The sequence below is a fragment of the Balaenoptera borealis genome (assembly GCF_965194805.1).
Source record: "Balaenoptera borealis genome assembly, chromosome: 13".
In the NCBI taxonomy this organism is placed as follows: domain Eukaryota; kingdom Metazoa; phylum Chordata; class Mammalia; order Artiodactyla; family Balaenopteridae; genus Balaenoptera; species Balaenoptera borealis.
Window position 1 is genome coordinate 54,594,369 of NC_138870.1, and position 24,949 is coordinate 54,619,317.

A 24,949-nucleotide genomic window follows, 5' to 3' on the forward strand; every position below is an offset into this window, starting at 1 on the left:
AAATTACCAATCGTCTGGCCATCAAGATTCCTTTAAGTCTCTAAGCTCCCCTTGGCAGCAGTAATCAAGATGAAAGAAAACTACTGCCATGAACTTAAGTTTTCCCTTCAATATTACTGCCCGGTGGCAGGAACCTGGGAAGAAGAGGTCAAGGTGTGGTTTGGCGAGAGGTAGTTCCCGGGAGAGGCGCTGGGAAGACCAGGGCGGAGAACAGCCGGAGAAGGTGACAGAAAGGGAGGGGAAGAAGGTGCTGGCACCCCGAGGTGAAAGCGCATAAGTCTCTGCCGCGCGCGACTCAGGTGGCCCTTTCCCGCTCAGGTGAGCTCCTCCCGCGCCTCCCATTGGCCAAGGCGCCAGTGGCGCTGGGAGGGCGACGCAGTCCGGTCTAGTTCAGGGTCTAGGGCGGCGCGTCACTTCCGGTAGCGCGGAGCTTGTAAAACACCCTGGAGAGAAAATGGCGGCAGCAGCGGCTTCGGCGCCTCAACAGCTCTCGGATGAGGAGCTTTTCTCTCAGCTCCGCCGTTACGGCCTATCTCCTGGCCCAGTGACGGAGAGCACCCGCCCGGTCTACCTCAAGAAGCTGAAGAAGCTTCGAGAGGAAGAGCAGCAGCAGCACCGGTCCGGGGGCCGCGGCACCAAGACGCGGAACAGTAATAACAATAACACGGCAACCGCCACGGTCGCCGCCGCAGGAGCAGCGGCGGCGGCCGTGGGGATGGGGGTCCGGCAGGTCTCAGGCGACCTCTCCTACTTACGGACTCCTGGGGGCTTGGGCCGGATCTCGGCTTCTGGCCCGGAGAGCCCCTTGGGAGGGCCCGGGGGCGCCTCGGCCGCCCCCACGGCTGGCAGCAAAGTACTGCTGGGCTTCAGCTCGGACGAGTCGGACGTGGAGGCCAGTCCCCGGGACCAGGCCGGCGGCGGCGGCGGCGGCGGCGGGAGGAAAGACCGGGCTCCGCTCCAGTATCGCGGGCTCAAACCGACGTCGGCGCCCCTGGCCTCCAGCGAGGTGACTAACAGCAACTCGGCCGAGCGGAGGAAGCCCCACTCGTGGTGGGGGGCCAGGAGGCCGGCGGCTGCCGAGCTGCCGAGCCCGTCGGGGAGAGATGGGGCGGCGGACGACGAGGAGCAGGAGGGAGAAGACGGCGAGGACAGGGACCCGGAGGCCGAGGAGCCGCTGTGGTCCGGCCGGACCGTGAATGGCAGCCGGCTTCTCCCCTACAGCTGCCGGGAGAACTATTCGGACTCGGAAGAAGAGGAGGACGACGACGTGGCCTCCAGCAGACAGGTATTGAAGGACGACTCCCTTTCCCGGCATCGGCCCAGGCGGGGCCATAGTAAGCCTCTCTCTTCGCTGCCTGCGAAATCGGCCGGCGGCCGACTGGAGACCTCAGTTCAGGGAGGGGGAGGAATCGCGATGAATGACAGGGCGGCGGCCGCCGGGAGTCTAGACAGGAGCCGAAACGTCGAAGAGTCGGCGGCGGCGGCGGCGGAGCAGGCAGGAGGGTTTGATCCCCCGGACTCCAGCCCCATTCCTAGATACCGCGCTAACGCTAAGAAACTGGCCCCTCTCCTGCAGCCACCGCTCGCGGACGTGGACTCAACCTTGGATTCGTCCGCAGGCTCCCTTCTTAAAACCAATAATCATATCGGCGGTGTGGCCTTCGGCGTGGACTCCCCCAGGATTTTTTCCAACAGCCTCCCTCCCAGTGCGGCGGTGGCCGCCTCTAGTTCACTCAGGATCAATCACTCCAATCATACGGGCTCCAATCATACCTACCTGAAGAACACATATAACAAACCGAAGCTTTCCGAACCTGAGGAGGAACTTCTCCAGCAGTTTAAACGGGAGGAGGTGTCCCCAACTGGGGGTTTCAGTGCCCACTACTTGTCGATGTTTCTCTTAACTGCTGCCTGCCTGTTTTTCCTCATATTGGGACTGACTTACCTAGGAATGAGAGGGACAGGAGTCTCCGAGGACGGAGGACTCAGCAGTAAGTATTAAACCCCGTGGGGAAGGCAACAAAGGGAATGGTGTTAGTGGTCGGCTCTCACCGCACTGGGCGTTTTACCCGAGGTGACTTCTGTCTGCAAGAACATGGTTTGATAGTGAAACACAACAGATGGAGTGCATTCGTATCATCTTTCTTTAAGAAAGAACGTGATTACCATGATAAGAATGATAATCCCATGGCTGGTTTTAAGATTTTTCTGTATGAAGTACGGGGAAATTCAGAACATCTTATAAAAGAACAAAATATTACAAGCAAGTCTGTTAAATTTTCTTTTGGCCGTAAATAACCATATGTGGAGATACCAATCCAATTACTCAACAGTTTGGAGGTATTTTGTTCAGGGGCATCATTAATGCAGTGGGTTTTTTGTTGGTTTGTTTTTGTTTTCCCAAATTGAGTTGTGGTTCTAAAAGGCAAGGTAAGATCTCTTGAAATTCTGGTTAAATGTTTTGTAGTACTAAGTATATGTGTAGGTAGTTTTGTAATTTCTTTAAAGTGAATGAATACAGATAGAAAGTAGGAAGGCATACCTCTACATTGATTTCCCAGCCCGAAGCACCTCCCCTTCCACCACTGAAAAAAAATAGTGGTAGGGAACTGCAGGGGTTTGCAGTCAGATTAATCTGGATTGGTCTCCAGGCCCTGCCTTTTACTTGCTAAATGTCTGTAGGCAGGTGTGTTCACTCATTCATTAAGCCAGCATCATCTATGCTGCCCTTCAACACAGGAAGATAAATACTGATGGCTTTGTGTTCTATGAAGGAAATAAGGATGGAGTAACTGGTGTATTCTACTTTAGAGATAGAGTAGGAACTATTTGAAGTGAGACCTGAAGCAGGAGAAGGTGACGGCCTTGTAGGAGACAGGAGAGCATTCTGGGCAGAGATCACAAGAGGAGGAGGAAAGGCCTTGAGTTGAGCAAGAGCCTTCCTGTAGGTTATATAGTACCTTGAGCAAGGGGGAGTGAGCCAGAGTTTAAGCTTCCCTTGCAAAATCTGTAAAACGATGCTAATCTTGATTAGGATGATGCCTGGGAAAATTAAAAGAGAGAAAGTAAATTTAGTGCATGATGGACTGCTGAATACATAATTTCTCAGTGTTAGGTCCTTCTCCCCTCCCCCTGCCCCCTGAAACTTCCTGCCCTTTTCACCCAACATGAATTCGCTGTATCATGATTTGTATTTATAAAATTGGCTTACTCTTATTTTATTTCAAAATAGTGAATGATGCAGTTAGCAGACATAAAGAGTGGAGTGAAAATAGTGTAAGCTTTGGTTTGGTATAGCCAATTCTAAGATAGTCAAATAATAGATTATGATATTCCTTAACTAGAGGATTTAGAAGAGGGCTGAAATCCAGCACTCACTGTAAATTGGTACCCTGGGAGCAAGAGTGATATATTGTATCCTGCCCCAGATATTAGAGAGAGACAAGAAATAAGGTCACACTAGAAGTTATACTAGTAAAGTTCACATAAATGACATTACCCATGAGTAGTGCCTTCCTGCATGTTTGTTTCTCCAACAGAACCTGGTCTGTTCTGGCCCTTTTCTAAGAACTAAAGGCTTTGCACATATTGTCACTCAATCTGCCCAACAACTCACAGAGGCAGATGGTGTCATCGTCACTCTAGAGATGAGGACAGTGAGACTCAAAGAAGTTAAGAAATGTACCCATAGTTGAACAGCTAGTGAGTGATAGGACTAAGATTTGGTTTCAGATTTTTTTCAACTATTAAGCCCATACTACTTTGGGTATTGTTTATAGAGAGCTTTCTAAATAAGAGGATACTTTTATTAGAATTAAGAAAATAATTGAGTACTTGGTAGGATTTCATACAGAATTACTGATGTGCACAATTCTCAACTAAGGTGACTTGTCACATCTTTCTTGTCACTACTAAGATGAATGGCTAATATTCTCTTAAGTACTAGGGATAGGATTGCTAGGGCTTAGGTACCTGCCCCCCCCCACCTCCACCATTGTGGAAGGAAGGAAATTATAAAGTGGTTTGCACTTTAATAAATGGTAAATATGAGGTAGCTTGGGTGATGGAAAGAACAGTGGCTAAGAGGTAGAGGATCTGGGTCCTAGGACTTGTCAAGATGACCTTAGTCAAGTTAACTTCTGAGCCTCATTCTTACATATTAAATGGGAGTAATAATTTCTGCTGTCTATGGAGTTGTTGTGAGGATCAAATGAGATAGTTTGTAAACAAGCTTAAAGTGATATTCAGAAGTTTAGATAAAATTTGTTGTATTCCTGGTAAACTACAGTATATATGTAAAGAGAAATAGTTAAGTCATTTCTGTAAATATTTAGTAGTGTATTTCTTACCTATTCAACATTTAATTTTTATTAAATTCTATTAAATACACATTGTAGACATTGATACAGAAATTTGAGTCAAAGTGTGATGAATCCTTAAATGTATTATATACTCGACCTATTGTGTATCCTGGTAGAAAGAAGTGCCTGTTAGTTCAGTTAGTTTGCACACCTAACGGTGAATAACTTCACTCCCTATATTTATGTATTCTGAATCCTTTGTCATATTATAATGGTTAGCCAGTGCTTAACTGTAGGGGTCATTGGTCAAATAGTGTGCTTAAGGAAATAGTTTTACTTTGAGTAATAATTTCACCAGAAGATTGTAGGTTATATGTGAGAGTAAGCTTTCATAAGCTTTCATTAGTTACCATTTAAATTATGTATAGCATGTAATAGATTAGCCTTTTAAATAGTTCCTAATCATTTGTTCTTTAAAAACTTCTCATCAGTACCCTAATTTTATTAATTAAGTTACTTTTATTAAATTACTATGAGTGTCTGCTTTCTCATCTGTAAAACTAGGGAGTTGGCTTAGATGATGTCTACGTTCTTTCCAGCTCTAAGGTTTAAGATTCTAGCTTTGAACTGCCCTACCAAAACAGCTCAAGGATCAGCCTGCAGTCAGATTAGATCAAGACAACCCACCAAAAGAACATAGAGAGGCAGAATAGATTAACTTTCTTAGGCTCATCTGATCATTATTAAAAGTTGTTTTTCAGTTACAAAAGACATGATTTTTGTAGAAAATTTGAATAGAGATCTATGAAGCAAAAAATGAATCAGTATTGTTTACCTCTCCTCCTAGTCTCACACTCACCCTTGGCATAAATAAGTTCAAATAATAAATTAGAACTTTCTTTATGCTTTTCATGTAAATACATGCATTCATATATATGTATGTGTGTGTGCACATACACATTTTCATTCAACAGTAGAGTGCCTACTATGTGCCAAGCACTATTTTAAGCAGCAGGAATATGTGGAGAACAAGGCAGATGAAATCTCTCTTCTCATGGAGCTTACATTCTAGGGGGGAAGATAGACAACTAAACAAATAAGAATTTCAGATAGTTGCTAACACATGGTAATGGTAGTAACTTGAAAGGCATAAAACAGAGTCTGAATTTTATTTTAAGTAACATCCTACTATACATATTCTTCAGTTTCTTTTTTCACTTAGTATTGTATAATGGGTAGCTTTCCTTATAGTAAGTTTAAGTACAAAGGCATAATTTAAAAATCTCACATTTCACTGGTCCCTTTCTAGTCCGATAAAAATGCTAAAATCTCTGCCATCCTGAAAATGTTCTTTAACCCTCTGTTCTCCTCTAGCTCTTAGTCTCATCTCAGCCAAGATTACTCTTTCCTCCCCTGCCATTCACTCAACCCCTGTCTAGTTTAGCTTTTTTTTTTTTTTCACCATCCATTCCTCTGTAACCTCTCTGTCACCAGTTACTTAATTGCTAACCGAGAGAAGCTTTAAAGTTCTCTTCACCTCTTTGATACATTCAGTACACTGACAGTTCCCTTCTTTGTGAAACTCTCTCCTTTCCAAACTTCTGTATCACCACTCTCTTCTACTTTTCATTTATTTGTCTGCCTGTGTTTTAAATATTGGTGGACTCTGGAACGCTTATCCTTTTGTACAGTTTTCCTAGGCAGTTTCATCCACTCTACTGGCTAATACCTCCCAATGTTATATTTTCATCTTAAATTTTTCTCTCTTGGGTTCTAGACTTAACCATTTGTTAGACAATTTCTTCTGGATGTACCAGAAGTACTAACACCATCTGTACTCATCAGCTTTACTTCCTTTTACCTTGTTTCTCCTGTTTTGTTCCCTGTTTTAGTTAATGGCATTTCCATCCACCCAGAGCTCAAGCTAAAAACCTTGAATTTGCCTTGATTCCTTCCTTTCCTCCATCTTCCTACCAAACCTCAAAGCTCAGTCTATCTTGTTACCAAATCCTGTAGTTTTACCTGCTACCTATCTTTTGACCCCATCTATTTCTCTCCATTCCCCACTGCTCTAGGCTAGTCTCTTGCCTGAACTGATTTAGCAGTCTTCTAACAGTTGTCCGTGCTTCTCGGCTGTAGCTCTTCCCGTCTGTTTTTCAGTGTCAGAGCAATATTTCTAAAACAAGAATGCAGTAATTCATTCATGCTTAAAATTACTCAGTGGCTTTCCCTTACTCATTGGATAGAATGTAAACTCCTTGGCTAAACTGTTCATGATCTAAGTATGCCTGCTCTTTCTAGCTTCATTTCTTAGCAGTCCCTGTTACCACACTTTACTTTCTGGAAAACTGGAACTTTCTGGAACACTGCTTGGTGTTCACTGAATATGTCACTGAGATTTTTGTGCTTTTGTGCATGTGCAGGTTGTTTCTTCCTCTCTACTAACTGCTATTCGTTCTTAAAAGTCTCACCTCTGGATGTCTTCTCTGTCTCCCTATCCTCTTTACCCTAGAGTTTGGTCCATCATTCTCTACTCAAAGAAGATCTTATGCATCCTTCATAGCATTTATTTCATGTTTATAATTGTGTATGTCCACTGTGCCAGATAGATTACAGCTCCTTGAGGTAATGTTCCTACAGGAGGAATTGAGTACACTGGAAAAGAGCACAGGCTCTTTCATTTCTCTCTCTTGACCACAGGGTCATGAGCCTGGATGACTGAGAGAACAGTAATACCATTGACAGGAATTAGAGATGTTGAAAAGGGATCTTTTTGGGGGAAAGGCAGCATAGAGAAAATGAGTTTATTTGGGGCTTATTTTTTGAGTTATTCAAGTAGCAATATCCTGTAGGCTATTGTAGTTATATAATTGGATTAAAGATGAGAAACTGATGCTTAATGTGAAAGTAAAGTACTGTTTACTAAAGGAATAGATAACCTTTTTAATATTTGTTTCTTTTCGTGTGGGTGTTTCGTTCTTAAAGACAAGACTGAGTGCTGCAAAAGGTACCATAGTTTTTAAAAAATTATATTTTTACTTTTTCAAGTAGACTAGCCGAAAGGTCAAAACTTTGAATCTGTAATGAAATGGGCATAAGGATTTTGAAAAGTAGTTGTTGCCCTCATTCTTGAAGAATGAAAGCTGAGTGAGAAGTTGACTACTTTGTAAGAACAAAAAAATTCTTAGACCTCTAAGAATATTCCTGGGAATACCAGGGGATTGCATATCCCAGTCTGATGATTTGAGAAATTAAAATCTACTATGTAAAAATGTCTTTCATCTGAAAATTATCTCTAGCATAATTTAAAATAAAAATCATCAGAGTGAAAACTTGTAAGTTCCCTATGAGTGTATTCATGGAGCCTAGTTTGAAACATTGGCATAGATATCAGGGCTTGGATCATTAAAGAGGCAACCTGGGTTTGAATTTGGGCCCTTCCTCTTGTTAGCTTTTTTATTAAAGGCAAGTTGCTGAACCCCTGTAAACCTCAATATTCTCATCTGTAAAATAGAGTTAAGTCAGAATTAAATGAAATAATGCATGTAAAGTACTCGACTCAGCACATGACACATAGGAATAATAATAACAGCAGCTAACCCTTATGTAGCACTTTGTGCCAGGCACTGAGCCTAAACAATTATAATTGTCAAGTAATCTTCATGAGGCAGGTATTTATCCCATTTTATAGATAAAGAAACTGAGACACAGAGAAGTTACATAACTTGCCTAGGGTCATGAGTGCAGAGGCAGTATTTGGACTCAGATAGTGGCACTTAACCACCCTGCTAGATTGCCTTTTAATATGTGCAAGTACATAAGGGCTCTGTATATGTTCTCCACTATTATTATTATCTAGGAAATTATGAAAGATATGGATGGGTGAAGCTGCTTAATGCATGAAATCCTAGAAGTGCCAAGGATAATCTTTGAAACCTAACGTTAGTACAAGAAAGTACAAATTTGTACTTACTTGACGATTAGGAATCATGTGGAACTGTTTATCCTTCTATAAGGTTTTAGATTAATTAATTCATTGATATATGAGGAGGGCAGTCTGCTATAATATAATACACATTATATAATATGTAAAACTATAAGGCATATGATACTATTTCTAATTTTTAAAAGATTTGCATAGTCTCAGACTGGTGGGGATAGTGGTCCTCTGATTTGCATTACCACTTTTTTTTTTTAATTTTTAAAAATTATTTTATTTTTATTTTTTGGCCATGCGGCGTTCCCTGACCAGGGATCGAACCTGCGCCCCCTGCGTTGGAAGCACGGAGTCTTAACCACTGGGCCACCAGGGGAGTCCCCTGCATTACCACTTTAAAACTTAGGTTTTCCATTGTTCATTTTCAAGATGTAAAAATCTTTTAGTACATTTGTTCTCCCTTTTTTTGCACCTTTTAAAAAAGCTTTTAATGTATTTTCCCTATGTGTATATTTGTTTCAATGGAAATGAAGCATTCTGTAATTTCAGGGATGTTTTAAAAAATTAGATAATTTTATGATTACCCAGTAGAGTTATGAAGTTTTAAAGTAGCTTCTCCTCGCTCACTAATCATTCTATATATTTACCTATCTGAAAAATATTTTATATAAATAAAAGGAACCTCAGAGCAAAGAGGTTATAACGTCAGTGCAAAGAGATATTTAGTTTATAAGAGTTTAAAAATGAAGTATACCTTGGACTTCCCTGGTGGCGCAGTGGTTAAGAATCCGCCAGCCAATGCAGGGGACATGGGTTTGATCCCTGGTCTGGGAAGATCCCACATGCTGCGGAGCAACTAAGCCGGTGAGCCACAATTACTGAGCCCATGTGCTGCAACTACTGAAGCCTGCGAGCCTAGAGCCCATGCTCCGCAACAAGAGAAGCCACCACAGTGAGAAGCCTGCGCACTGCAACAAAGAGTAGCCCCCGCTTGCCGCAACCCAAGAAAGGCCATGCGCAGCAATGAAGATCCAACGCAGCCAAAAATTAAATAAGTAAATAAATAAATAAATAATGAAGTATACCTTAAACTTTTGGAAATCTATAAAATATATGGTAAGCAAGTAGTAGTAACTTCTTTACGAAAAGCATATTACTAATGGTATGTCTTTATTCTAATCCTGTATTAATTTATTATACACTAAAAATTGCTACTATTTAATTTGGGAATCCAGCACAATACTAATTGTAGAAATTATTATAACATGTATTGTCTCATAACTTTATATTTTGACTTTCATACTCAGAATTTATTTATTTATTTATTTTTAAAAAGAAGCTGTGTATTCTTTCTTTCTTTCTTTCTTTCTTTATTTATGGCTGTGTTGGGTCTTCGTTTCTGTGCGTGGGCTTTCTCTAGTTGTGGCAAGTGGGGGCCACTCTTCATCGGGGTGCACAGGCCTCTCACTGTCGCGGCCTCTCTTGTTGTGGAGCACAGGCTCCAGACGCGCAGGCTCAGTAATTGTGGCTCACGGGCCCAGTTGCTCCACGGCATGTGGGATCCTCCGAGACCAGGGCTCGAACCCGTGTCCCCTGCATTAGCAGGCAGATTCTCAACCACTGCGCCACCAGGGAAGCCCCAGAATTTATTTTTAACAGATTTTAAAGTGAACCAGTAGCAGTATATTTGGATTTTGCTGTTTTAGTAATGCATGTTTTAACCTGAATCACACAAGTGATAGTTAAAAAAAATATGTAAAATTTGATCTAATTAATATTCTTTATTAACATCACTGTCAAAAATAATTTTTAAACAAGAGTTGACCATGCCGCGGAGCAACTCAGCCCGTGCGCTGCAACTACTGAGCCCGAGTGCCACAACTACTGAAGCTTGCGCACTCTAGGGCCTGCGTGCTGCAACTACTGAAGCCCGCACTCCTAGAGCCCATGCTCCGCGACAAGAGAAGCCACTGCAATATGAAGCCCATGCACCATAACGAAGAGTAGCCCCCACTCGCCACAACTAGAGAAAGCCCGCGCGCAACAACGAAGACCCGACACAGCCAAATAAATAAATAAAATCTTTAAAAAACAAAGCAAAACAAGAGTGGACTAGGAAGGAAGTGTTTAGGTTTTAATATTTATTTATCTAACATTGTATAGTTAAATTTTACATGTTTTACATCATTCTTTTGAAAATATATTTCTAAGGAAATTAGCTTTTAAAAAGATTGTGAAAATTTATACTAACAGGTAATATCTGAAAATAGGATAACAAGTCTGTCACATTGAAGCCGTCATTATTATTTTTACAAGGTCTTAATTTTTTTTCTTTATTTCTAGAGGTATAGAGTTTAAAATTATACCACTTGTTTTGCCTGGGTAGCAGAGTTATTGCTCTATGTCATAGTTTTTTGCTTAAAATGTTTTTGCAAGATGACTTCTAAATTCATCTTTATAGCTATGTTGATATCAAATGGCAAGCTAACATTTAAAATAAGGCTGGGTGCAAAACTGCAAGTTGAGTGATAAGTGGTTAAGTATACACCAACAGTTGCTCTCCTGTCCTGAATATACGTGAATGGAAAAAAATCCTTTAGGAGCAATGGGCATTTTAACACATAGAACATCAATTTTGTTTTGCAGTTAGAGACCCCTTTTATGTGTGTGTATATGTACAAAAGGAATTTGCTGATTGTGGCTAATTCCTGAAAGCACGTTATACTTATAAAGGAAGCTTTTGCTCTGTAGGAATTCACCTAGGTATAATTTTTTTTTAATGTTTATTTATTTTTTATTTATTTTTTCTTATTCGTCATCCATTTCATACACATCAGTGTATACATGTCAACCTAGGTATAATTTTTTAAACACATATAAAGAGGGTCATTGAAATTAATTAGCAGGAGGAAATCTTAGAATATTTGTTTCTTCCAGTCCCTGGGCTATGGCTTAGAACCTTGGTCAACCTTGGTAATGACTTCTGGGTTTAGAAGGACACCTACTATGGTAACACAAACGCTTTCTTGCTTGATTTAGTTCTCCTGTTCATTCATCCATTTACTCACTCATAAATTATTTATTGAGCGCCTACTATGTGATACCGGAAGATGAGTATATACTTTCTAGAACTGTAGGAGGGATACTCTTTCCCCAGCACGCGGCCTCCCTCCCGCTCCCAGCCCCCACATTCTCTTCTTTTTCCTAAAATGCACTAGCTAGCCTTCAGAACTGAGATTTGGTTACTGTGCAACATTGTTTCAGATTTGTCCATTGTGACTCCGAAACATGACTTTAAAAATTAGTTTCTGCAAATTTGAGTATGCCCTATGATAAAGTTTACTACAAAAGAAATAGTTTCATTTCTTACAGGATTTTAGAAGTAATTTCAAGAGTAAAAAAAGGAAGAGACATGAAGAATGAATTTGTCAAAAATGAAAATATTATCAATTTGAAATGTTTATGATTGTGGTTTAAGATGTTCTATAAATGTTCTTATGCTTATGACAAAAGTCTTACTTTGTTTTTTAAAATAAGAAAATCACCTTTAAATGTTCTTTCTTTTAGATTCTAAAGCCTTAAATGATAAAAGCATTTATTGAGAACTTTCTGTGTGTGAGCACCTTTATATTAATTTCCATGAGGGAAACTATTAATGTTATCTCATGAGAAAACTGAAATATAGAGGGAATAGGGTTAGGTGTGACTTAAGATCCCACAGCTACTAAGTTTTAAAGACAGCATTTGAACCCATGATCTGACTAAGGGTCCACAGTCTTAGCCACTGGGAAGCCGTAGATTTTCTTAGGTATCTTTTCTCACCTACTAACTTTATTTCGGCAGGTAAATCGCTTGTGACCTCTGGGCTTTGGTTTTTGCATCTGTCAAATGAGGGGATAGTAAAATCAGCTCTACTTCCAGCCAGTGACTTTTGTAGGGAACTGATGTGATAATGTCTATGGAAATGCTTTGGAGAAATTAGAAGTGTTGTATAAATGTATATTTTTAATGCTGTAAGTTAGAATTTCCCAGCTATAGTAGTTTAATTTAAACAGCACGTGTTCAGCACTATGACATGTCCTGTCGGCAATGTTAATAAGTAATGGAAGAGTTGGTTAAATTTATAGTTCTTATCAGTATTTTGTTAAGCTTTCTCTCAAGTTGTCTGAGCAGATAAAAGGAATCATATTTTTACATTACCTAGTTAGTGCCTTATCTCTAGGTGCTGAAAAAGAATTTTCTATCTTTGCAGTTATATTAATGTAATAGATTGTGAAGCACAATTTGAAACTAGATTTTAGCCTCCTGGACCGCTAGAAGGTAGACTTGCTGATAGGAAAGACAGAGATGGGATACATTGCTTTAATCCAAAATATAGTAGTGAATTTGAGACAGAAAAACATTTCTTAGGAATATGGATGAGTCTTCTGTTAACATTATCTGAAGGACAGAAAGTACTTGCAGCTGGTAGAGAAGAATGGCCTGTCACATGCTGTTCTTCATCCCGTTTGGAAGATACCATGAGTACTATTATTGGTAAAGTGGGAAGGTGAGGTGTGTCCCCATGAATAGGCAATAGATTGAGTGGGGGTAATCAAGAAATTGGGGGGGATGAAATAATAAAATGAATTTGATAAACATTAAAATCATGCTAATTAAATTATAAGGAATTTAAAGTACATTAGGATCTTCAGTCTCCTAGATAATTCATATGAAGCACATAATGAAATTTTCATCTCATTTTGCATTTGAAATTGTATCAAAGATGTGGTTTCAGACCAGAGCTGTCTAATAGAAATATAAACCACATGTGTAATTTTAGTTTTTCCAGTAGCCATATTAAAATGTAAAAAGAAACAGGTGAAGTTAACTTTAAATAGATTTTACTTAATCTGGTAATCTAGAATATTATCATTTCAACATAATCAGTTTAAAAATTATTGAGATATTTTACATTCTTTTTTTGTACTAACAGCCTATTTTATACCTACAGCCTGTCTCAAATCAGACTAGCTAAATTTCAAGTGCTCAGTGGCCACATGTGGCTAGTGGCTACTATATAGGATAACGCAGCTCTAGACTGCCCTGAGTTATGGAGTTATATTGTTGGTTTAATGAGATCTAACAGCTACTAATTTTTGAATCTTACAATGTGCCTTGCATTGTGTTCTCCATAATATTTTCAGTTAATCTTTATAATAACTCCATGATGCAGATTTTACTCTTCTCATTTTATAAATACAGTGAGGTATAAGAGATGTTAATTTGTTTAAGGTCTAAGGTCAAACAGGTAGTCTGTAGGAGAGCAGGGATTTAAAACCAAGTCTGACCCCAAAATTCTTGTCCTTTTCATTGTATTGCACTGTTTTAAAGCATGGCCACTTACCTAAGGCAGGTTGGTGAATGAGATTTAGTTCTTCCATTGCTCAGTTATTTTTGATTCACTGCAGTGACTTTTGATTTAATTAGTCCTTGTTTTAAAATATAAATACAGAGCATTTTTAGGTTAAAGTGGAAGAGGTATCCCCTAAATTCTTACTTATATTTCTAATTGGGAATATTCCTTTATATTCTTTTCACCATGTCCTGTTGTAAACTGCTTTGTATAGCTCTTCAAAGTAGACACGTAGGAGGGAGGGATGACCTTTTGATTCTGGCACATGACTGTTTGGGGAGATAAGGGGAAAGTCAGCTACTATTGAGAAAAATGAAAACAGGATTACTAATAAAACTTTTGTTTTAGTAAAAAAAATTTTAAAGGTTTCAGTACCTCACTTTGAGAAAGATTTTTGGATGATCTTATTCATCATGCTCTTTGAATTATAAAAATTATCTCAGTTCTTTTGCATGGTGTTATTTTATGATGGATTTATACTTAGCAACATTAATGAATTTGAGTAATTTCTTTGAATTATGTTTAGATTCATAGAGAATGTTTGCTCACAAAGACAAGCTGTTTACTTCTAAAAGAAAAAAATGGACAGTCCTTAATTTTTGAATGGTTGTCTTCCAGATCATGTGTAAAATAGTTGTTTGAACTTGGAACATATCTAACTACACTGTTTCTAAGTTCCCAGGCTAGCCCATAGAAGCCTATTTAAAACCATATCCTATTTTAAAAACACTAATTCAAAAAGATACATGCACTCTAATGTTCACAGCAGCATTATTTACAGTTGCCAAGATAAGCAACCTAAGTGTCCATCAACAGATAAATGGATAAAGAGGATGTGGCATATATGTATATATACAATGGAATACTACTCAGCCATAAACAATAATGAAATTTTGACATTTGCAACAACATGAATGGCCTTGGAGGGTATTATGCTAAGTGAAATAAGTCAGAGAAAGACAAATACTCTATGATATTACTTATATGTGAAATCTAAAAAATACAACAAACTAGTGAATATAAGAAAAAAGAAGCAGACTCACAGTTATAGTGAACAAACTAATGGTTACCAGTGGAGAGGAAAGGGAAGAGGGGCAACATAGAGGTGGGGGATTAAGAGGTACAAACTATTATGTATAAAATAAGCCACAAGGATATATTGTACAACACAGGGAATATAGCCAGTGTTTTATAACTGTGAATGGAGTATAGCCTTTAAAAATTGTGAATCACTGTATTGTACACCTATAGCTTATATTATATAGCAACCATACTTCAATTTAAAAAAACATATCCTGTCTTAGTACTAGTATAGTATTGGTGTAAGTTTTAGGTCCTCAGAGTGTGGGTCATGTTCTGTGGGAGTTGGATTAGGAGGAAGCAAGTTTATTTTTGGCTTTTTATGTTTTCTCTTCTTATACTTTTGTGTCTCTTAATTCCTGTTCTTATGCTGGCCTGAGCTACTTGGCATTCTACTGTGATCTTGGTTAAACATCTAAGTGCTCAGTACTTCAAATTTTTTCTTTTTTTAAAAAAATTGAGATATAATTGACATATAACATTGTGTTAGTTTAAGGTGTACTATGTAATGATTTGATATATGTATGTTTTGTGAAATGATTACCACAATAAGTTTAGTTAACATCCGTCACCATATGTAGTTATATTCTTGTAATGAGAACTTTTAAGACCTACTCTCTTAGCAGCTTTCATTTATACAGTACAGTATTGTTAAATATAGTCACCACACTGTACATTACATCCCCAGGACTTATTCATCTTATAACTGGAAATTTGTACCTTTTAACCACCTTTACCCATTTCACCCACCTCCCTACCCCCCACCTCTGGCTGCCACCAGTCTGCTCTGTTTCTACAAGTTCGTTTTTTTTTTAGATTCCACATACAAGTGAGATCGTACAGAATTTGTCTTTCTCTGTCTGACTTACTTCATGTAGTATAATGCTCTATAATAAATAGTAGGTCTACCTACTGGGTGCTTGGCAAGTATAAACATAAATGTTTACACTTAAGCATTTAAGTCTTAAGCATTTTTTACATGATTTGATAAATGAAGAATCTGTAATGGAAGATTAGGCTAATCACTCTGTCCAAGGTTATAGGTGAGAGAGGGGAGTTGTGGTGTTATTTTGTTGGTTGAACTGTGGCAGTATGACTTGAAAGCTCATCCCCTAACCATTGTACTATACTGCATTTCTCTCTCGCATTCCCTCTTCCCCTTTTACCAAATTGGAACTCTTTATTTTCTCAGTTCAGGTACTTTTAGCTAAATGATAGAGAAATCCATTCGATTGAATTAATTCACAATATTATAGAATTCTGATAATAAAATTGATGTGATTTTATGATAAAATTTGATAATGTGATTATCTTTAGTGAGGATTGAGCCAATATGGAATCAGAAATTAACCCAGCTTCCCTAAATCATCCTTCATCCTTATATGTATAGTTAGTTGGGTTGCCTACATTTTTCAGTTAGAAGTTAGGTCCATAGTGCTCAACTTATGCGCTGAAAAACATTTTGGGAACACCACGCATTACAAGGTATTGTCTGAGGACCTAACAAATGATTTGCCCTTCTCATATTGTTCTATTATTTTTCAACTACGTATCAATACTGCTATGATTAGAATACAAAAAAATTATATATTCATGGTAGAATTTTGTCATATTTTCTTAGTATGTGAATACTAAAAATACTACTTTGGGGATCTGAACATCTTGATATAAATGAAGAAGTCCTTTTACTTAAAAAGTGAAGAAACACTGCTTAAAGCATGCTATAAGGAAATTGTATATACTGGTTATATTTTAGAATTTGTTTTCAAGACAATCATAGTGAATGTTGGGAAATCAGTTGTAATGTTTAAATGACTGACTGACCAACCTATCAACTGGTAAAAGCCCTTTAATCTTCTCAGAGGTGATTGTACTTTAAATACAAGATTTTAGTTAACCCAGCTTCTCTCTCTGATTAGTGAAATTTTTGGCATTTAGTGTAAAATTCAGGTGTTATAAGAAGGTTTTTGGCAGGGAGCCTTGCCTTGAGGTCTTCCATTTCGTCTCTTTCTAACTAACAGATTTTCTGAGAACTCTGTCATTTCTTCCCAGTAGCTCCATGGCAGAGACGAATGAGGAATGGAGTAGTGGTATATTGTGTTATTTGTAAACTGAGTGCCGTCTATTTTTTAATTTCATGCGAGGATTGGGAAAAGAAAAAAAAAGCTAAGATTTATTAATCTCTTTTCTCCCCATATTGGTATGCATAGTCGCAAAACATCCCATTTTATGTTAGTTTACTAGATAGAGTCTCAGAGAGGGTGACTTACCTAAGGTCACAAGTCATAAATTTTGGAAGAAGTATTCCTTGCTCCAGAGAGTTTTTTTTTCCATTTTACCTCACTGCCTTTCAGTGTGAAAAGATATTTTTCATTCATCTAAATGACTTAACTTCAGAAGTAAGCATTACTTAGTGGAAATTTTTATTTAAATTAAAAAATTTTAATTTGTATTTTAAAGTTTAAAAATTATACTAGGTTGAAATTAATATATTAAAGTTATAAATTATATTAATACTGTGTCATCCAAGAAGGAAAAAGGATAAAGATAACCATCCAATTACTTTGAAAATATTTAGTACCTTTTAAAAAAATTCTGTAATATTTGAGTTGGAGAATGAGAGAAACTAGAGTGATTTAGTGTCCTTGCCTGAATTTTGTTGTAGGCAGAATATCAGTCCAAATACATTTAAAAAAAATAGGAATACAACATTCTGTTGGGTTGGTTTAGATTGCTTATTTTATTTTTTTAAGCAAACACTTCCTATCTTCTTTAAAATTCTTTTTTGGTAATAAATTTTGTAATGGATTTTGTAAATCCATGGTGTATGGATTTTGATGTTTAAAAAGCAAGATTAAATAGCCTATAGTAGGGTGTACAATTGGGAAAAGAAAACAGCTTAAAGTAGTAAATCAAAATTCTGGCAAGTCAGTTTGCTAACTAGAGCAGACACAATATGAATGTAAATATGTTATCTTGTGCTTTAATTTACAAGACTTTTTTTCTACCAGTTTACTACAGGGTTGTTGCCATACTTTTTTATTTTTTGGCTATTTTTGTTAATAAATTCTGGTTCTGGGGGAAGGAAGAAGGAAGGTTACACTGAATAAATAAAAGTAGATAAACTTAAAGTCAACATTTTTGCCATATACGATCACCTTAGAGTTTAAAGGACTTTTAGAAGTCACTAGCTACTTTGTGCAGTGGCGTTTGAGAGAAGATGATGTTTTAGTTGGGCTCTTTTGGTCATAAAGACAGTCTTCAGAAACAGGGTTTACTCTGAGGATGTATGTGGGCTAGGACTGTAAAGTCTTTAGGAAATCAATTCAACTCAAAGGGCTCTGGGTCTGTACTTGTGTGTGTGCCTCTGTCTTGGCACTGTCCTAAATTTTGCATGCAATTATTTCACTTAATTCTTAAAACAATCCTAAGAGCCAGGTATTATTAGCATTCCCTTTAGATGAGGAAACTCAGGTTTAGGAGAAACTTGTCTAAAGTCAGTAAGTAGTAGAACCAAGATTTGAATACCGATAATCTGACTTCCGGTATGGGATCTTTGTCCCTGTACTATATTCTCTACATGATTCTGTATCATCTCCTGTTTTTTTTTTTTTTGATTTCCTTTGGAATTATCCTCACCACCCCCAAAAAAAGTCTTACATTCTACTAGGCCAGGAGTTCTTAACCCCAGTGGTCCCTGAATCTTAAAGAAGCCATAAATGGCCTCCAGGTGAACAGTAACTCCTTGAAATTTTATGCAAATTTTTGAAAGTGTATTCACTTTTCTGGGGATAGGGTCCATAGATTTTATCCATTTCTCAAGGGTCTCTGACCCTCCAAAATAGTGAGAATCACTGCATTGTCAGCTGCTCTGGGGAAGGTTGTATGAGTTTTCATCTTTGTATTCCTTAGCACCTGGTTTTTTATTGTTCAAAAATATTTGTTGAAGAGAATTTAACAAATAAGAGATGGTGTGTGGGGAAATAAGCTTAAAATTAGTCATAATATGGGAGTCTTAAGATACCTTGAATGTTTACTAGATGGGTATGAGAGCATCAGTTTTATTTACTTGGTTCAGAAAATTGTTTTGTTACTGACAGTTTCAAATTTCCAGCTCTAGTATATAGTAGTTCTATGAAGTTAGGTTTTTGAAATCAGAGCATAAAGGAAAATTTGTGTGTTCAAAACTGCTGTTGAAAAGTCCCCTAGATTTAGAGGCTGCCGTGTGATCTCTCAAGAAGGCCAGTTTCCCCTCCTCCCCATCCAGTGTAAGAATAGACCATTTTAGTACCTGATGGAGCACTAAGGAACATAGTACATCTTTAAACATTAGAATCATACTCAGTGTTTGAAGTATTCTTAGTTATGAGAGAGCCACATGGAAATTGAGAGCAGCTGAGGGAATGGCAATATCGCATCTCCCATCTCAGGCTTTGTCTAGGGCACATGCCTATTGACTGTAACAGTTACAGTTGTGGGGAAGTGCATGCCTTTTTTTTTCCCCTTAAGTATTTGTTCACACACATTTATTCCTATTGTCTCTTTCTGCTACAAGTAGAAGTTAGAAGTAGACGTTAGGTGAAAATCTGATGATTCCAGCATATGTTGTACTTTCTGTTCATTGTGTTCATGTGGAAGCATGGGTTTTACTCTTAAGGTTTCATATAATATATTTTAACCAACAAAAAAGTCTCATTTAGCCTAGTTTACCACGTGTCGTAACTGCTTATATTTGTTTTACCCAATGTGTTGTTTTTTGGTTTTTTTAACCTAATGATGATAAATTCCTCTATTCCCCAAATGACTTTTCTGTCTGGTTTCTTCCATAGCTAAAAGTCAAGATGTAACTTTTAAGCTTGTTGCTCATAAAGTCAATGTTAGGGATATATATATATTTTTTTCTTTTAGCTCCATATTCAGTTTATATGTTAGCTTTGGTCATACTTTAATCTCTGTTCTTTGTCTATGCATATAATGCCTTTTTCCCTTTTATCAGAGCTATGCTCCTTATCCCTGTTTGATGAATGGAATAAGAACTACTGTCCTTTTTTTTTTTTCATTTCTATTCACCTTTTCATTGCACTGTAGCTTTTCTCTCTCCAGTTTTCTTATTTGCATAATGTCTCTGCTACACAAAACTAAAGTGGTGGTAGTGTCATGAATTTAATTCTATGGGAAATGCATGTTTCTTTATTGTATTGTGCTGGAGATGGGTTGCACGGTGTATCACAGATCCCTTTTGGATCTCTAAATTCTCTTTTAGCAATATTCTTTCAGAACAGCCCTCTTTATAACACAGTTTCTTTTGTATTCTTGGCAATGTAAACCTTGAGGAAGTGTTATAGCCAGTCTCTAGTGTATAGCAGTTAATGTTTAAAATCTCTTAATACAGTGAGCTGTCACCATGTTTAATAAATTGCAGTATTGCATTAGCATAAATTCCTTTGGGTGCCAAGATATCTGATGCTTGCTATTATTTATAGGTTTGTTTCTAACCTTTGTGGGCTGACTTACTTTTATTTTTCTATTCATTTGTCACCATGCAGTAGCATAATTCTTTAACTGACATATATGCAAAATAGTTTTCAAGAAGAAACTATGAAAGTACTGAAAAAGCAGATCACTCAAACTTTTGGATCTTGGGCAGTATAAAGCTCCCATAATTTAAGTAGACATATTGCTTTGTCTTTATTTGAATGTGTTCTTATACTGTCTTTCCTCCCAATATTGGGTAAACTGCAGGAGTGTCTTTAGCTGATGAAATTAGATGGAGGCAGCAGCCCAATCATTTCCCTCTGGTTTTGAGACTAGGGGTGTGTGTGTATGTATGTTTGTTGACATGGGGAGAAATTCATTATTATCTTTATAGTTTATTTTAGAGTAAGCTGTTGATATTTTCTTAAAGTCTAAGTCTTCTTTTGGATTAAACATTTTTTGAATGGGAACTTCACTTTTATTTGCTAGTCAGATTCAGGAATCAGTAACTCTATCAGATATTCTTTGAGTTATGGATGCTCTATTAAGATATCAGAATTAATTTTTAGAAGGAATAGACTGACTCATTAAAGTCTTTTAAATGTAATATTTTGATATTTTGATTTGCTAGTGATCTAATTTGCTAATTTATTGGATTGGCCAAAAAGTTCCTTCAGGTTTTTTTTTAAAATATCTTTATTGGAGTATAATTGCTTTACAATGTTGTGTTAGTTTCTGCTGTACAACAAAGTGAATCAGCTATATGTAGACATCTGTCCCCATATCACCTCCCTCATGAGCCTCCCTCCCACCCTCCCTATCCCACCTCTCTGGGTCGTCACAAAGCATCTGGCTGATCTCCCTGTGCTATGCAGCAACTTCCCACTAGCTGTCCATTTTACATTTGGTAGTGTCAGGGCTACTCTCTCACTTCATCCCAGCTTCCCCTTCCCGACCTGTGTCGTCAAGTCCGTTGTCTACGTCTGTGTCTTTATTCATGCCCTGACACTAGGTTCATCAGTACTGGTTTTTTTAGATTCCATATATGTGCGTTAGCATATGGTATTTGTTTTTCTCTTTCTGACTTACTTCACCCTGTATGACAGACTCTAGGTCCATCCACCTCATTACAAATAACTCAATTTCGTTCCTTTTTATGGCTGAGTAATATTCCTTTGTATATATGTGCCACATCTTCTTTATCCATTCATCTGTCAGTGGACATTTAGATTGCTTCCATGTCCTGGCTATTTTAAATAGTGCTGCAATGAACATTGTGGCACATGTATCTTTTTGAATTATGGTTTTCTCAGGGTATATGCCCAGTAGTGGGATTGCTGGGTCATATGGTAGTTCTATTTTTAGTTTTTTAAGGAACCTCCATACTGTTCTCCATAGTGGCTGTATCAATTGACATTCCCACCAACAGTGCAGGAAGGTTCCCTTTTCTCCACACCCTCTCCAACATCTATTGTTTCTAGATTTTTTGATGATGGCCATTCTGACCAGTGTGAGGTGATACCTCATTGTAGCTTTGATTTGCATTTCTCTAATGATTAGTGATGTTGAGCATCTTTTCATGTGTTTGTTGGCAATCTGTATGTCTTCTTTGGAGAAGTGTCTGTTTAGGTCTTCTGCCCATTTTTGGATTAGGTAGTTTGTTTTTTTGATATTGAGCTGCATGAGCTGCTTGTATATTCTGGAGATTAATCCTTTGTCAGTTGCTTCGTTTGCAAATATTTTCTCCCATTCTGAGGGTTGCCTTTTCATCTTGTTTAGGGGTTCCTTTGCTGTGCAAAAGCTTTTAAGTTTCATTAGGTCCCATTTGTTTATTTTTGATTTTATTTCCATTACTCTAGGAGGTGGGTCAAAAAGGATCTTGCTGTGATTTATGTCATAGAGTGTTCTGCCTGTGTTTTCCTCTAAGAGTTTTATAGTGTCTGGCCTTACATTTAGGTCTTTAATCCATTTTGAATTTGTTCCTTCAGTTTTTAAGTGGAAATAAGAGACACATTTTTCATTTTCACCAAGAACTTTATTGAACAATGTATTCACCCTTTTGTTCCACTACCTTCTGCCATTTTTCAGGCATCTTCATAATTCCATCTTCCCAAAACTTTTTATCTTTTTGAGCAAAGAACTGTTCCAGGTGCCTTTTACAGTCTTCTGGGGAATTGAAATTTTTTCCATTAAGAGAATTTTGTAAAGACTGAAATAAATGGAAATCCGAGGGTGCAATGTCTGGTGAATAGGCAGATGAATCAGAACTTCCCAGCCAAGCTGTAACAGTTTTGTCTGGTCATCTAGAAACATGTGGTCTTGCGTTATCCTGATGGAAGATTATGCATTTTCTGTTGATTGATTCTTGCTGCTTTTCATCGTGTTGGTCCAACTGGGAGCAGTACTTGTTAGAATTAATCGTTTGGTTTTTCCGGAAGGAGCTCATAATAGAGGACTCCATTCCAATCCCACCATATACACAACATCACCTTCTTTGGATGAAGACCGGCCTTTGGTGTGGTTGGTGCTGGTTCATTTCGCCTGCCCCATGATGTCTTCCGTTCCACATTATTGTACAGTATCCACTTTTCATCGCCCACCACAATTTGTTTTAAAAACAGAATGTTTTCATTACTCAGTAGAGAATTGCATGCGGAAATTCGGTCAAGAAGATTTTTTTTGATTTAACTTATGTGGAACCCAAACATCAAAGAGATTAACGTAACCAAGCTGGTGCAAATGATTTTCAACGCTTGATTTGGATATTTTGAGTATGTGGGCTATCTCCCGCATGGTGTAACATTGATTGTTCTCAGTTAATGTCTCGATTTGATCACTATCAACTTCAACTGGTCTACCCAACTGTGGAGCATCGTCCAGCGAGAAATCTCCAGCTCAGAACTTTGCAAACCACTTTTGCCACGTTCGATCAGTCACAGCACCTTCTCCATACACTGCACAAATCTTTTTTTTTTTTTGCGTTTCAGTTGCGTTTTTACCTTTCTTGAAATAATAAAGCATAATATGCAGGAAATTGCTTTTTTCTTCCATCTTCAATATTAAAAACATGGCTACACAAAAATTCATCAATTTTGATAAGTTTCTTTTTAAATGCACGCTGATATGACAGCTGTCACAATGCAATCTAACAAAATTGTTTTGAATGAAGTTAAAGACAGCTAAGTGCCGCTAGAGCCGTCGTATGGGAAAACTGAACGAACCTTTTGGCCAACCCGATAGTATTAATTTTATTTTAGGTAAATGAAGCCAGTCTTGTAAAATCATTGGTAGATGAATTATCTCCAACTCAGTAGGTTAAGCGTGTTAGAAAATAATCGTGAATGTTTGTCAAACATTTACTTTTTAAAAATTACTAGACACAGGCTCCTACATTTTGGCTACTTCCCTATCTGCCAACTTTATGACACTATTTTAGTAAAAAAGATAAACTCATATTTGTAAATGTGAATTATATGAATTTTTAAAACTGGGACTATAATAGCCAGGTCTTTCTAAAACAAAACAAAACAAAAAACCCCTTATGTTACAGTAACTCTTCTAGTTTTTTGCAAAAGAAGAGGAAATTTTCTTTTTCAGTTTTCAATTTGTTAAGAATTTAGACTGATTTGTAAGGAAGAAAAATTTTTTTCTTGTACAATAAGCTGCAGCTTTTAAAATTGGGGTTTAACCTAATGTATCTAGGAATTGAAGTGACCTTTTACCAGTTCTCTGATATGATTTTAGCACCATCAACGAATATTCATCGTTTTGTTTTTTTATACTTTTCCTCCCCTACCATTTTATTATGAAACATTTCAAACAGAAAATTGAAAGAATTGTGCTGTGAACACTCATACCCACACCTAGTCTACAGTTTACACACTTCCTATATTCGCTTTATTATATATCTTATTCATCACTCCATCCACCGTTCTGTTTTTTTAAAAAATATATTTGAGTAAATTGAAGATATTAGGATATTCCACCCTTCCATACTTCGTGTATATTATTAACTAGAGTGAGGTGTTTTTTTCTTTTTAGGTAAGATTTGCATGTAGTCAAATGCACAAATCTTTAATGTACCATCAAATGATTTTGACGAATGCTTCCAGCTGTGTAACTTAAATCCCTACAGATATAGAACATTACCGTCACCTCTGTAAGTTTCCTCCTGCCCAGTCAATACTCCATCACTGTTTTGATCATTTTCACCATAGATTTGCTTTGCCTGTTTTAAAACTTCATATAAATGGATTCATAGAATACTCTTTTGTGAGGCTTTTTTCACTCAGCATGATATTTTTGAGATATATTAATGTTGCATTTTCTAGTACATCCCATTTTATTACTCTTGGTTTATTTTTAAGGCTCAGATCTATTTTACACAGAAATTATTTATCCCCTTCTGAATTCTTAAAGCACTCTATTCTAAACTCTAAGGTATTGATTATATTATAGCTATTTTTGTTATATATATTATAGCTGTTATATCATAGCTACTCGTTTATCTCCACTACTCCGTATGCAGCATGTTCTCAGAACATGGTGTATAGAATATGCTCCATTAATACTTGTTGAACAGTCTATGGTTAGAAGTCTTTCTTACAGCTTTTGTTACAGAGATCCCAAACTTGGGGTACAATTATAATGTGAAATTAGTGCTTGAATGAAGATTAAACAAAAGTTTAATAACAATTTCAATTACAGTCTGTTATCAGTTTTTTCCAAGGAAGTCTTCATTTTTATGGTGAGCAAATGTGA

The 24,949-nt window shown here is 37.5% G+C and overlaps 1 protein-coding gene across 6 annotated transcripts in view; it reads left to right on the forward strand.

The window, feature by feature from the left end:
• Positions 1–404: 404 nt before the first annotated feature.
• Positions 405–24,949, forward strand: part of LEMD3 (LEM domain containing 3) — an 81,913-nt gene continuing 57,368 nt past the window's right edge. For 3 of the 6 annotated variants that reach the window (XM_082351234.1, XM_082351232.1, XM_082351233.1), the window contains exon 1: positions 405–1,991. In XM_082351234.1, coding sequence (XP_082207360.1) covers positions 455–1,991 — 1,537 coding nt within the window. In that variant the 5' untranslated portion in view covers positions 405–454. The remainder of the gene's footprint in view (positions 1,992–24,949) is intronic. The other 3 variants (XM_082351230.1, XM_082351231.1, XM_082351235.1) reach the window with 1 other exon arrangement.